Source organism: Lotus japonicus, chromosome 4 (genome assembly GCF_012489685.1).
Source record: "Lotus japonicus ecotype B-129 chromosome 4, LjGifu_v1.2".
Classification (NCBI taxonomy): Eukaryota; Viridiplantae; Streptophyta; class Magnoliopsida; order Fabales; family Fabaceae; genus Lotus; species Lotus japonicus.
The window spans coordinates 71,808,546-71,823,844 of record NC_080044.1 but is presented as its reverse complement, the minus strand read 5'-3'; the positions used below and the strand labels follow the sequence as shown (position 1 = coordinate 71,823,844).

Below are 15,299 nucleotides of genomic sequence, written 5' to 3'. Positions count from 1 at the left end.
CATCTGTTGGGTTGTTGGGCTCGTGCCTATGTTCTTGGGCCTTTGAATATTTCATATTGGATAAAAAGGATTGAAAATATTTGTTTTCATTTGAAAACAATTATTTGACCAAAAAACAATTTGAAAACAAATGAAAGCAATGAGATGAAATGGATTGGCAGTGGTTGGTGGTGGCGGCAGCGACGAGTGACGGCGACAAAGGTTGGTGGTAGCAGCTGGTTGTGGTGGTGACGGAAGAAGCGAAAATGAAGGAAACCTAATAGAGAGTAGTGAAGTAAAATGAATTCAGTTAATATTCTTTTTTTTGTGTGTATAGAAATTTAGGCCGATGAAATTGTGCACCAGTCCAAGACATAGAAAATTATTGAGCTCAAAGAGGACTACAAAAAAACTTACATTTACCTCGCCTAAGGAGAGTGGCGAGAATTAACTCAAAAATTGTAGAAAATAAATAGTTGCCATTCCATCCAAATTCAATAGTTACCCTTGTCTTATTTACCTACGAAGGTGAACTTCTATAAGATGAGTTTGTTTGCAAAGTAATCTCATTTTCAACGTTGAACATTTATGAGTTAAAATACTTCGTATTTTGGTTAAAATTAATTACGAGTATAACATTACTTGCTTACTTGAGTAACTTACTAGTATTGATCTCGCATCATGCACGAATGAAATAAGAGTACTTTGTCAGCATACATCAAACATTTTCATATTTCCTCTTTCGTTTTTTTCTTTTTTAAATACGTATATCACTTATTTAAGTTTTTTTTTTCTAATCCTAGTTACATTCTAATTCCCCCTTTTTTCTAATATGTTATGTTTTGAATCAATATACCAAAACCATATAAATCTTTTAGATTATATACAAAAACATAAAATAAAAAAAAATTGAGTTAATTTTCAAATCAATGCTTTAGAACTATTTGATATCATATTAAACGTAAGAGATTACATTCAAATTTTGGTTTATTTTGTAATATAAAAAATAATCATAGTCATTAAAAAAAAACTTTTGTAGCATATATATTAATGGCAGAAAAGTCACAATTGATTTTTTTTTAATACATCGGAAAGATAAATTGCACCCGCCAAGAATCGATCCCTGGACCTCCCCCTACCCAACCCATATGTCTCCTAGCTCCTACCACTTGAGTTATCCTACGGAGACAATTGAATGTTATTAACTCTTCTAATGTCATTAAAAACTACTAAATGCCAAATTAATACAGTAATTATTTTCAAAAAAAAATCACAGTTGACATTTATTAATTATTCTAATGTCATTAATAACTATTAAATGCAATATTAATGCATTAATTATTTTCAAAAATATGAAATTATTTAATATTTAAATTAATAAAAATCAGAAAATATAAATATGACATCATCTAGCTACTAATTATAGTATGAGAGAGAAAACATATGAAGAAAGACATAGAATGAAAGGATGATACTTGTCGGAGTTACCACTTTTTAGTTTCAGAAATAGTATCTAGTATATGATTTAATCTTTATAATAATCCTTCAACATAGTAATGAAGAATATTTAGCATATTTTTTAGGCTTCATTACATTTTTTATTTTTCCCTTATAAATTCACGAGTTTTTAATAATTTCAATTGCTCCGATAAATCATGTACTTTAAAGTTGAACATACTTGTTTAAATGTTTCTTTTACAATCAGATGTTAGCTTCTTTTCGTTGATTGGGGCGGGCTTAGCAGCGAAGACAACAAAACTAACAACTGCAGACCTCTAAAATAGATAGTCAATGCATTGTCCGACACAAAAACAACATAACAAAAACTAGGAAGCGACTCAAACACCTGAAGCCATGATTAAGCCCTAAACCATGCTTAGCCAATGCATCTGCCACTGAATTGGTCTCGTGATAAACATGTCCCCAAACCACTTGCTGGAACTCCTGCAGAATACTCTTGATTTGACTAACGAGGGAGGCACAAGGGTGAACACCTCACAACCCATATTCAACAACCTAACACACATTGACGAATCAGTCTCAATCACTATCCTTTGAGCCCCTCTATCTCGTAAGATGCTAACGCCCCTGAGAATCCCCCAGCGTGTTAGCTTGTCATATATTACAATTTTTACGTGGAAAATGATATATCATTTTAACATATCATTCACATAATTTTTTTTATTTATATCAACCTTTTCCGTAAATTAGATGACAATAATGTATGGACCAAATTGTTACATTTTGAAAGAAGAGACTTAGGGCGATTAAAATTATAAGCACTGAAATCACGTATTCAGATGGTTTAGTGATGGCAGCAGCAGTATCTGGACCAGTAGGTGCTCCGTCCTCCCTGGTTGCAGAAGCTATGGCTTTCCCGGTGGAGTATTTCCTTGGCCAGGGACCTGGGTTTCTTTCGCGTAATCTTGGAGACTGACTGTTTACTTCTCTTTGAGGCCTGGCGAAAGGATAGGAATGGTTCCTCTTATTTATATTATGTTTTGAATGTTTGTAGAGACTTGGTCTCCCACTTTAGTCGTTTTGATTTATCGTTTGTTCGTCGTTCCGGCAACGCAGTGGCTGACTATTTGGCCAAGCACTCTTCAAAGTTCCCGACATTGTTTGGGTCGAAGAGGCTCCGCCGGAACTAGACTTTTTTATAACTTCTGATGTATTAGCCTCTATGACTCTTCGATTTCAATATATTATCCACTTTAAAAAAACTATAAACCAAAAGTGTCAATAATTTTTTTAATATTTTTTAGGTATTAAAGATATTTTATTTTTTAAAAAAGTAATATAGAATATAAGAAGATATTACAGTGATATTAAACAGAATCTATATAATATCTTTTAAACTTTCTAAAAAAACTTATATAATTACCTTATTAGAAAAATTGTTAACCATATTTTTGACAATAATAATTCATACAGATTAATTCCATTCACACTTTGCTTCAAAAAAAAATCATTCACACCAAAGATAGAGATTAATAGAAGAGAGATAAATTTGAGATGTGATAGACTGATAGGTGAGCGATAGAAAAATAAGAGATATAAAGGAAGAGAAACATTGTGAAAATGAGTAGAAAAGAAAGTGAGATGTCATGAATGAATTAAAAATATATTTTTTAATTACAATTTTTTCTTTTAATATAAACATAAATAAATTTCTCATATTTATCAACCCACGTTAGTTCAAAAAAAATTGAAGGATGGAGGAACAATGGAGTTCAGGGACACTTATATATATATATATATATATATATAGAGGATGTATCATGTGAGAAATGTGTTCTTATGTGAGAATATGAGAATAAATTATGACCGTTAGATCTAGTCATGAACGGTCCAGATTAAAACATTAAGTCATGTGGGTTTTTAAGAAAGTCACATGACTTTTTTAAGTGATCATGTGAGCATTAAATTGTTTTAATCTGGACCGTTCATGACATGATCTAACGGTCATGATTTATTCTCATTTTCTCACATAAGAACATCTTTCTCATATTGTACATCCCATATATATATATATATATATATATATATATATATATATATATATAAGAATAAATAATGCCCCACCATCAAAACGACATCGCTTTACTTTGACATCACTTTATTCATATAAAACCTAATTTCATAGTCCAATTCAGAGAGAGAAAGTGAGTGAGAGTGAGAGAGAGAGAGAGGACAATGAGGCTAGTGGACTTTTTTTTCTTTATCTCCCTGAGGCTAATGAACATGTTCGGGGGGATGAAAGAGCAAGCTGTGATGATGGCAACAGACGTTCTTCATGTGGATGATGACGATATGGATGTTGACGATGTCAAGCCTCTCGATCGCTCCAATAAGCGCGATGCCGCCAGCTATCATGAACTCATTGATGATGATTTCTTCAACACATTCGAAGACGATTTTGATGACACTGATATCAACTAACGCAACAATGTATCTTCATCATCCATCATCTACCGGGTTCAACAATATCTAGATTTTCTCTTTTTTTTCCTTTTTCAAAATTAGGTTATCGACCTTTTATTATCTTCCGAAATAAAATATAAATTAAAAAGGAAAATTTTGTATGTCGTTTATGCGAGTTATGTGATATTATGATGATCGCTATTTTGTGATGAATCTCCTTATTCCAATGATTTCCATATTGTTTTTTATTTTGTGAATTATTTGTTTTATCCATTTGCGCGCAATTGTGTGATTAAGGATGAAAAATTCCACCAAAAGATGGGGACTACCCTGTTACGGGCCCCGACCTTGGGGAATTTTTTTCCCATGGTGATGAGGATGAAAATCCCCCCGATTAGAATTTGGGGACAAGGACGAGGATAACTCTCGCTGCCCTGTGGGTTCCCCGTCCTGTATACATAAGCAAAAATACAATAATGCCCTTACAAATATTGAATGACTTATGGACTTCACATTTTGTATGAGTTGAACATTGTACTTTACGTTTCTAATTGTTTATTTTGTAGAGTTCACATATTATGTGATGAATTTTATTTAATGCTATTTGAACTTTATCTTATATTAATATTGAATTTGATGTAATTGCATTATCACTTCTGGTTCTTAAATTTAGTGCATAAACTTATGTGTTTTATACTTACTTAAAAAATTTAATGACATATTTGTGATCCCCATGGGGACATGTGAGGAGATGTGGAAGGAAGATGGAATGAAAATTCACTCTGCCGCAAGGAATGAGTTAGGGCAGGGGTAAAAGTCTAAAAGAGAGATGTGGGGACGGGGTGCAGGAAGACGTTCCCCTCTTTCGCGCCGCATTGGTGTGATTCCTATGTGTGATCATGGTTAGGTCAAGTGGTAAGAGTTATGGGACATAAGGGTTGGGTGGGATGAAGGGTGAAGGGTCTAGGGCTCGAACCATGAGAAATGACTAATTTACTAACATTTCTAACAACTAACATTTGCCTATAAAAAAACACGCGTGTTTTGTTATTTCTTGCGCGTTTAAGAAATTGGTTAGAAGTAGAACCTGAAAAATGATTGATTATAAATTTATACATCTTAGGAATAAAGGCGGTGCCTGATTTTGTTAGCTTCAAATCATTTGTTCTTAATGCTTCGATTAAGATTTGTTTAGAGAAAGAGATTAACTCTAGCGTTTTAATTGAAAGGCTCGACTTAAGTAAGAAGTTCATAAGTAGATACATAAGTAAAACATCATGGATGAATATGATTACTTAATACACACATATAATATATATATATATATATATATATTGAAGTTTCTATCAATAATTAAGTGATAATTTAAACTAAATAACCACAATTCATGTGCTGATAATCTGATATCACTTTGCTCATATACCCTACACGAAATGTTGTAGCCCACACATGTTGCCTTATTTAGTAAGGAAACTGATCATTTCTCATTAGAAAGTTGTGTTTGATTCACTAATTTTTGTAATCAATGAGTTCATGATAATTTGTTAGCTGAAGAGATCGGAGAGAATTTGAATCCTAATTCTCACATACGCCTGTTAATTCTATGATTCAAACTTGTGCAACTTGATACGAAGACAGTATTTAAGAAAAAAATACATTTTAGAAACTACCTAACAGTACAGTTGAATTGTAGAAAACCTTGCTTGAATCAAAACCCGAGTTTGCTCCAACTAAAAACTGGTGAGGGGAAAACCCGTAGTCCCCATTTGAGAATTTGGAAAAAGTTTTTAGCTTTTTGAGGATTCAGGCCAAAACCAACTCGAACCAATACAATCTAACTTCCCTCTAAAAATAGTTGTTGCATTTTCACCTAAAGATCCAACTAACATATGATTATGAAGGAGACATATTCGGTGCTCCTAGAAAGTTAGTGAGCATCAATCCTCCATGCATATTTGCAAGAAATTTATAAGCAACAGCATTTTTCTAATCAATTTGAAATATAAAATTTGAACCTGCGTTGAGTTTAACTCTACTACTCTAAATGTTAGCTCAAAGTTGAAAATTGTAATGAATGTGAGAAGGAATTATGACAAGAATGATATGATCTTTTGAACATAAGGGATACAAGGTGGGGACATGTTTGATCATTTTTTAAAGGCTTAAATATGTTGGGGGCCCCTATAAAATAGGGGTCCTTTGGTTTAAGCCCCTACAAAATTTTTTCTTGGGAATAAGCCCCTAATGAGAAAATAATATATAGTGATAAGCCCCTGCCGTCAACTTCCGTTAAAAAATATATGAGTCAGCAAACGGAGCTGACGTGGACCTTTGCCACCTCATCAAGTGGGCCCACAAGCTGCTGACGTGGAAATGAGAAGAGAAATATGAAAATGCCAAATGTGGGATTTGAACCCAAGACCTAGAACATAATGGGCAACATCCTTCCCACTAGGCTACAAGCTGCATCATTAGTATAAGTGCAAAATTTAATATATATCTTATTTAAACTGAAGCTGCTAATATTTCAACCAAAAATTTAAAAATGTCCTAAGCATGATTTGAACCCAAAACATAGAGGTTCATGGAGGAGGCTCTAACCACTAAGTCAATGCCTAATTTATGCATGTATTTTTAGCGCAAAACTAAATATATATTTAAAAACAAACTGATAATGCTAAATAAATTTGATGTGGTAGATCTAAAAATTACATTTTTAGGCTCTTAGACGCTCTTATATAATGTATCAATTTGAAACAAAATAAAATATTAAATGTAAATAGAAAAACATATTTACAAAACTTTAAAACGTAAAAAAGTTAAATCTTACAAATTTATTAGAGTTCATATATTGACTTTTTTTAAGTACTAATGAGTATATATACTGAAAGAACAAAATAATAGTTTTTTATGATTTAAGTGGGGTTGAATTCTTGTTCTTTTTTTTACATAATATATATATATATATATATTGTTGTGCGCATGAATAACAAAATGAGCCAGTGGCTCAATTGTAAGGACATTGAGTATGATCCTCCATTTATGGTGTTCGAATCCTGATTATGGTGTTTTTAAAAAAAATTGTTAGTTTAAATGAGATATATATCAAATTTTGCACTTGTATTAAAGATGCAGCTTGTAGCCTAGTGGGAAGGATGTTGACCATTATGCTCTAGGTCTTGGGTTCAAATCCCACATTTGACATTTTCATATTTCTCTTCTCATTTCCACGTCAACAGCTTGTGGGCCCACTTGATGAGGTGGCAAAGGTCCACGTCAGCTCCGTTTGCTGACTCATATATTTTTTAACGGAAGTTGACGGCAGGGGCTTATCACTATATATTATTTTCTCATTAGGGGCTTATTCCCAAGAAAAAATTTTGTAGGGGCTTAAACCAAAGGAACCCTATTTTATAGGGGCCTCCAACATATTTAAGCCTTTTTTAAACTACAAAGCATCTTTATTATGCCTATCTTTCAACCGGGCATTATATGAGTGGGTCACCCTACTCAAACGCTCCCTCCCCATAGTCACGGGTTATTTCTCCTTGAATTTAAGGATATAGTCCCAAAATAATATTGCAATCTACCTACCACAATAGCACAACATCCAAAACTCTATCCAAAATTTCAAAAAAATAAAAAACTCTATCCAAAGCACTGGCCCTTCATATATTTTCTACCTATATCATCTGCATCATAAGGATAATGGCCCTGCAATTAAATGGGTTTCCTTTTCATAAATGTGACATGGGTTTCTAATTTTCTGCAATGCCCTGATAAAATAAAGTAACACTAGAAATAGATCCTGAAAGTGAAACTCTTAAAAAGTAGCCAGAAGAAGAACTGGTAAATGGCTCAATCATGTCATGTAATTGGTCCAACATCTCAGGTTAATAATTCTTTCAAAATTCCTTAGAAAACAACTGCTGAACTTCTGTAATTGTCACTAACAACAAAGTCCGTCACTGTTAACATAAATGATAGATAGTTGGATTACTTAAGCTTGCTTATAAGAGTTCAAACATTGGCCGTGTGCATGAAAAATGATTTGTTGGGACAACCAAAACTCACTTCAGTGATACCTACACCTCAAAATGGATTAATCTCGTTGGCCTGTAGATACCCTTCCTTAAAAAAATGTTACTAATTTTTAGTTGCTACTTGTTGCTACAAATATGAGGTTGTAGAGAATGGCCACAACAACAATTAGTTAAATCTATTATCTAACATCTAATTATGCAATTAGAAGGCTTTTTAGTTGGATTAAAATTCAAATTTAAGTACCACGTGGAGAGATATACGTTAACCTCTCCATCTCTCAACTTGTTTGTTCCCATAATCCCACCAACTGATAACAATCCAGTGTCAAAAATCTCCTCCGCAAAGGTTGCTCTATTTTCTTAACCGCAAAAACCTCTGTTTCTGAAAACCAACAAAATATGAAACCACCTTTCTTTCACTATTTGTAACCCTGATTCACGTTTTGTCGCTCACTGTATCCACATTCCCATAATCTCTCAAATGGGACAAGAATCAGATTCCAAGGCCAAGTTGGTATCAGACATTTGCTCCATTTCCACGCGTTCCGCGGTGTGTGCTCATAGGATTCTCTCTAACACAGACAAGGCAAAATTCATTGACTGGTATTGCATTCTTGGAGTAAGTTCTTGAAACATTCTTGTTGATGCATAATAGGTACCACATTTTTGGGTTCTTTCTTATGATGCAATTTTTCTTCATTATTGGGTTCTCATAGGTGGAAGAAAATGCAGGGGTAAATGCCATTCGCAAGCGTTACCATAAACTAGGTAAGGATTTGATAACTGGTTTTATGGTTGTCTGCATTCTACATTTTCTCTCTCTCTTGAACAATGTGGAGTTTTTTCATTTTTCATTTTTTCTGGTTTGTAGCCTTGCAACTTCATCCTGACAAGAATAAACATCCAAAGGCTGAAATTGCTTTCAAGCTTGTTTCTGAGGTAAGTCTGATATTTTCTTTTCCTTTTATGGTTTGTCACTTTAGCCTGCAACTATGATAAGTACTATAACAATGAGGCAATGAGCATTCAATTTTGGTGATTCTACAATGGGCATTCATTTTTATTGTATTCTAGATTTCGATCAAATGATGGGTTTCTAACTCATTTAGATCAGTTTCTCTTTCGTCAAAATCCATTTTGGAACTGATGAGTTTATGTCATAATTGATTCTGGCTTCAGAATTGTATAGCAGTTTCCAAACATGCACGAAATACAATCTTATCCCCCCTGCCCCTCATTTTTTCTACAGGCATACACATGTCTATCTAACACAGCAAAGAGAAAGCCCTTTGACTTGGAAAGGTGTAAGCATTTCTGCTTTGAGTGCAGAAGAAACCCTTATACAACCGGCAATGTCCCTAGCAGCTCCAATGGTTCAGTTCTTAAGGCATGGAGTATTATCAGCAGGTCAAGATCTTTTAAACTTTGGAGAAACATTAAGGAGATGAGGGAGAGATTCAAGGAGGAGGCTAAGGTGGTAGAGAACTGTATGCGAACAAATTCAATGTCAAGGAAGGAATCTCCACTCTCCAATCCGGTTGCCTATCTACAAAGAAGCAAGTCAATGCATAGATTTGACAAAGAAACCCCTGTTTTCAATCCATCAGATTATTTGTACCAAGGCTACCCTCATCTGAGGGAACATGTTTTCAAAAATTCTTCAACATTTTGGTACTTGCAGACAACTAGTATGCTGCACAGACATAATAGAGGAGCGCAGCATGCCTCCCCTGTTTTTGAAGGCAGAGCAAGGAGCACGTTTGCAAGCATATATGCTTTTGTCCCATCATGATATTAGCTCTTAGCATTTTCACATTCAATTAAGGAAATGTGATTGTCACATTCTTGCTAGTTTACAGAAGTAAATGCATTTCATTATGAATTTGTCATGATATATATGCTACTCCTTCCCAACCTCAGGGTAAAAAATATAATGATTAATGTGTAAAGTATGGTACATAACAGCTCGAAAAATCAAATTAAACAGCTGAATACCAAAAGGCCGCAAAAAATTCATGGTATAATAGGCCGGTAGCATTCACTTATGGTAATAGCAAAACTGCCGCAAGGGAAAATGAGCAAAAACAGGTCATTACTTCAAGTAATGTTAATGCACTTGCGCTGTTTCTTTTGATTATCAGGGTTACAACAGCAGAAGCTTTTTAATTAAAATTTAGTTTATGCAATCAAATCAGAAAGAAACCCATAACTTAAACGGTGTATTAGCTACTGATGTTGTGCGCCGACACTGTCCTATTGAGTTGTAGTTCTTTTCTCCATGCAAGGAAATTATTGGGTTGCTTGTTCCGTGGGTTTCAGGTTCTTCAGAATTCCATTATCAATTAATGGCTGCAGCTCTTTTTTTGCAAGTTTCTGTACCTCAGAATCTGGTGATTCCAAAAATGCAGAAATAACCTTACAGCTGCAATCAGAGTATCAAGAGGAAAAAAAACATAAGAAATCATAGACCTTAGTACCCTTATCTCATTAAAGAATAATACAAGAGCAAATGAAGCCTACCTGTGACCATGCGCCCATGACTCACATTTCCCTTTTAAAGCTTCCTCCCATAATGTGGAAGCAAAGCTGGGGCAATCCAAAATTAGTTTTCTAATGGTCCGATTTGAATGGAAATTTTCAAGGACATGCTCCTCTTCTGAATCTTCTGATTTTGGCAATGCTGCAAGAGATGCTATTGCTTTGTGAAGAGAATTAATCTTATCGTCCAAAGTTGGGTGTAGTATGCCACCGGAACCCCCTGTTGCAACCTGAATGCGCAGTTGAATTCACCCAAAAGGTAATGCTCAGAACCAAATTATTAGAAATTGTGAAATTCTAATGTCAACATCATTTTGATTACCTCATATAAGACCTCTTTGCCAAAATTTGACCGTATCAGTTCTCCCACACTCTCAGTACATACATCAAGAAGACTCTGCAAGAAAATTACAATCAAACAGCATTTTCAACACAATCTCACAATTCAAATAATCGATCTGGCCCTAGCTTTGCGGGACCAAAATCAATATAATTGTATCAACAATATAAAAAATGTAAATAACCCGTTTTATAAAAACAATTGAATCTGAACAAAAAAAGTTAAGGAAAGGCAAAGTAAAGCAACATACCTCTGCAAGTCCACTATTGATCAAAAGCTCTTGCCTTCTAACTAATGGGTCTTTTTTCCCACTCTCTGCTAGGTCAGAATCATCCACAGATGTTTTATCTTTATTAACTTCATCCACTGTCACTTCTTTGTCTTCGTTGGATTCATTGTCATCAAGTGAAGCCTTTGAAGTTTCTGTCTGAGAGCTTGTTTCTGACTGATCCTGACAGAAACGAAAACAAAAAGTGTGACTAATATAGCTGCTTGGAAGTACCAAAAACAAAGTAGAAAGGATAGGTTAAAAAATAACCTTGAGAGACAGAGAAGGTATAGAAGAATTCAGAGAAGCAAGATCCTCAGGACTGAAATAGCGTGAACAATTAGGATGTAGTAATTGGAGTAAGGGACGTCTTCCATTCTGTAAAACATCATAACCAGTATCATGAGAATATGCAATAAACAATATTTATATGTTGTTTTATAGACGAAGTTGGGGAGTTTTCCGACGCACCAAATTAAAATAGACAAAGTTAGGGCAGGAGGATTGAAAAAAAAAACAGCAAAAAATGCTAACTGCTCATATGCATATAATGATTTTAAGGATGTCCTTATTGATTGATAAAAACTATACTAGCATCTATTTCATAATGCTTATAAACATCATATGTGAAGTGTAAAGAAAGAAACCTTATCCAAAACAAGCTCCTTTAGTATTGATTGAAGCTCACGAATGATAACCTGTAATGAGAATGAAGCTAAATATGAAACAAAAATTTCACTATATAGAAAAAATGACTATTTACGAGAAAATCAGAATCAGAGCAAAGCCACACACACCTTTGTTATCAGTTTTGTGTCATCAACAACAGAAAGGATGCAAACCAGCACCTGAAATTTAAATTAAACAAATTAAGTATTGATATTAATCTGAATTAGAAGTTGCAGACATAATGATTTGTTTTCGCTGATTTCCAGGGGTGGTATATTGCCTCTTTGGAAACTCAACACATTAGTCCAAAACAAGTAGAGTAAGAGTACAGTAGCAACTACTTATGGAAAGAAACTATTGAGTCAATAGATTTGCCATGGACGACTCAAGGAACAGCGCAGGCATATAAATGTTAAGCAGGCATGCCAACTCATAACAACCATGTAAGCCTCTATGTCTGAATTTCATTTGCAGCTATTTCCAAATTCACTAATTTTAAGTTTGTCCATTTTGAACTAGTTCCAGAAGACCAAATCTTTCTTATTTAGAAGGAGGAAGCTTCAGCATGAAAACTTCAGACTTACCATAGATGCAAAGCATAACTATACCTAATACCATAGCTAGGCTCGGCAACAAAACATAGCTGGAGAGTCAAATTGCTTACCATACACCCATATTGATGGTAAGCTGTTTTGCCTATGTGTTCTTTCAATCCTTTGATAATCTTCTTTCTTTCCTAAAAGGGGAAAGCGAAGTAGAAGATGAGTGATTCAGCAGATTCAATCATCATGAGTACTCTACACATTTCTATTGATGAGAAAAAAAGTAGCTACAGAAACCTTGGCACTCCCATATTTTACACACAGAACTCCAATTTTGGCTCCATCCTTTGTGCCAATCATTCGAACAAGGAGAGGACTTGATAGCTGTTGGATTATCTCTGCGACAGAGGTCTTCAAAAAAAACTTAACTTAGATAAAAGAAGCTATTGCCATGGTTAAACATGTTGGCTGTGACAAGAAGTACGCAGAATTATGGGCTGGGGAATTGGAGATAAATACCTTGCCAGCAATGGTAAAGTATTCCAGCAAGAGTCTGTGTAAGATAGAGTGGTCAACAATCCCTTTCTCTAAGATTGGCTGAATCACTGATGCCATATGGCGCAAAACTGAACCTTTTTGTAGATCCAACTTGGACATTATATCTAGCAACCTGACATGCAATTAAAAGCTAAGGGGAAAAGCTCCAGCAAGAGGTAAAGCAACGAATAAATGCCATCTAGTAAAGGTCAGTTAAATCAAGAGATCATATCAATCCAAGAAGAGGAGAAATTATTGCAACAAAAAAAATATTTGAGCCAGCTTTATGGATTGCCAGCCTCGTAAAACAAAAATGCCAAACAAATTTAAATCAAAGTAATGTGTATTCACTTTTTTTAAGGGAAACTTTGTTAGAAAATTATAGACTGTTAATAGCAATAGTCTGACAGTTTACTCACCTATAGAAGCCTTGGAATTATTAATACGTGCACAACATAAAACTCTCCAGTAAAGCAAAAACTAATTTACTACCTATGGCATAAGTTGCAGATATTGCCTCCCAGTTCTATAACCCATGGCCCCTACCAAAACTCCCCAAAAGGCATTCAAATACAAGCAGGTCTCAATAAAATAAAAGAAGTTGGAAATGGAGACTCCATCATTCCTTTCTATGTAAGTTTGCAGACGTTGGATAAGTCCTTTTGCATTACACACACACTGCGCAAGAATAATTATACCATATATTCTAAATTCCAGTAATTATCTCTGAATTATTTTTAAAATGGGACACATAGAAGAGATGTTGATCCAGCATTATTTCAAATGCTATAATGTAAATCCTAACTGCTGAATTTTTACCTGCTCTCCTTCGATGAGACTAGGTCCTTAAACAGCTGAAGCTCAGTGGAGTACAATTCCGAAAGCAGCTGTTGTTTTTGTGCAGCATTTGCCAGCTCGTAAGCATGCTCCACAACTGAAATGTTTGAATCATTAACAATTGGTATCAGTGCATGAAAATTGAAAAAAAATGTGGTGATAAGAAAACTGATTTATGGATTTCCCCCCGTTTTCTTCATTGTTAGTCTCCCTCAAATCCTAAACTAGCCATCTTCAAATTAAACTTCATGTCAATATATATGCTACTTTATACATCCAAAAAGAGTGAAAAGCTTCCCCCCAGTAAACCGTTAAAAAACCTCCGAAAAACTGAAGTAAACAATGAACAACTGCAATATACTGCCAAAACATAAGTTACATACCAACTGATCCAACCATGTGGCGAAGAAGAGGAGCAACATGACCACGAAGACTGGAGATAAAGCCAGCTAGTTGCTTCTTGGAGGCTGAAAACGGAGGACGACCAATTAGAGTCAGAAAACTCATCATTACTCAGTGTTTATTAGTAATAAATCCATTATCACTTCAAGTAGACCATTACCATTGTCAAGCATCTTCTTTACTAAGTGAACAGAATATGCATTATATGCTAGATTCAGAAAATGTGGCTGAAGCTCCTCAAACACCGCATCTCTTTCAGCTTGTGAACAATGCTTGACACATGTCTTTCAATAATCAAAACAAAAAGAAAGCAAAAGGTTAAAACTGTAAGCAAGTCTAAAAACGACGTAAAACCGAAAATTCTTCAAAAAAATACCTGAAGGACACGGGAAGAAACATGAGACCCCGCAATCTCAGGAATCTTCCCCTTCATCTTTTGCAAAGCTTCTGTCACCAACCTAAATAAGATACAAGGATAAAAAAAGGCTTAGCATTTAGCATACAATATCACTATCAGTCCTTGATATGTTTTCTATAGGAACATACTTAGCTCTATCCTCTTTAGCAATCTCGTGACGTCTCATCTTTTCCCATAGACGCGCAAGTTCCTAATCAGAATTAAGTATATTCCATTCAATTATAGCCAGAATTGAAAGAAAACAACACATAGTGAAATTAACTATGCTATAATGTCAACTGTCAAGGCTTCAATTCATCTCATAAAAGAACAATATATACACGTATAGATTATAGAGTAGAATATGAGGATAATACTTACTTGTTCAAGAGTGTAATGCCGCTTTCTCTTCTTCTTTCTAGCCTCTGCAAGTTCCTGAAACAAAACAAAAAAAATATCAAAACAAGCAATCTCTGATTGCGAAAACCCGCAAATGAAAACAAGATATGAATTCAGTTAGTTACCTTGGATTGGATTCGACGTTCTCGGCCAGTGACGGGAACCGTGGGCTTTTCATTCTTCTCTTTACCAGCTGAGTTAGGTTTGTGCTTCTTTGAGGCGGCGAACTTGGTGGGTGCCTTGGATTTGGACGGAGATTTGTGAGGTGGTTCAGTGGTGTTTCGCTTCCTCTTTTTTAGGGTTCCGTCGTGCTGGTTCTTCGGCGCCATTGTTGAAGCTCTGTATGAAGGAGCGCCTCTGTTAGTTGTTTCTAGTCACCACTATAGCTTAGCTGTCGATGAAACCTGAGGTTTACGATTACTAG

At 34.8% G+C, this 15,299-nt stretch overlaps 2 protein-coding genes across 2 annotated transcripts; one reads left to right on the top strand and one right to left on the bottom strand.

The window, feature by feature from the left end:
* Positions 1-8,237: 8,237 nt before the first annotated feature.
* LOC130712059 (uncharacterized) lies at positions 8,238-9,754 on the top strand. Its single transcript, XM_057561890.1, has 4 exons — positions 8,238-8,565; positions 8,663-8,714; positions 8,818-8,885; positions 9,196-9,754. Exons 1-4 carry the CDS (start codon positions 8,428-8,430, stop codon positions 9,736-9,738), a joined length of 801 nt encoding a protein of 266 aa, XP_057417873.1. The 5' UTR covers positions 8,238-8,427; the 3' UTR covers positions 9,739-9,754.
* Positions 9,755-10,021: 267 nt separating this feature from the next.
* LOC130712058 (pumilio homolog 24) lies at positions 10,022-15,299 on the bottom strand. Its single transcript, XM_057561889.1, has 17 exons — positions 15,001-15,299; positions 14,858-14,911; positions 14,626-14,687; positions 14,456-14,537; positions 14,240-14,363; positions 14,061-14,144; positions 13,660-13,774; positions 12,823-12,973; positions 12,601-12,714; positions 12,426-12,497; positions 11,890-11,940; positions 11,740-11,790; positions 11,363-11,470; positions 11,075-11,275; positions 10,807-10,881; positions 10,467-10,714; positions 10,022-10,368 (listed from the first exon to the last, which is right to left on the bottom strand). The coding sequence occupies exons 1-17, from the start codon at positions 15,202-15,204 to the stop codon at positions 10,236-10,238; spliced, it is 1,929 nt and encodes a 642-aa protein (XP_057417872.1). The 5' UTR covers positions 15,205-15,299; the 3' UTR covers positions 10,022-10,235.

Bases quoted from the DNA above. Each gene is read 5' to 3' on its own strand.
- LOC130712059 (XM_057561890.1), top strand. From the start codon at position 8,428: ATGGGACAAGAATCAGATTCCAAGGCCAAGTTGGTATCAGACATTTGC. The intron at 8,566-8,662 runs GTAAGTTCTTGA...GGGTTCTCATAG, and splicing joins ACTGGTATTGCATTCTTGGA to GTGGAAGAAAATGCAGGGGT. The intron at 8,886-9,195 runs GTAAGTCTGATA...TTTTTTCTACAG, and splicing joins CTTTCAAGCTTGTTTCTGAG to GCATACACATGTCTATCTAA.
- LOC130712058 (XM_057561889.1), bottom strand. From the start codon at position 15,204: ATGGCGCCGAAGAACCAGCACGACGGAACCCTAAAAAAGAGGAAGCGA. The intron at 14,364-14,455 runs GTATTTTTTTGA...GATTATTGAAAG, and splicing joins TTTCTTCCCGTGTCCTTCAG to ACATGTGTCAAGCATTGTTC. The intron at 14,145-14,239 runs GTAATGGTCTAC...CTCCGTTTTCAG, and splicing joins AAAGAAGATGCTTGACAATG to CCTCCAAGAAGCAACTAGCT.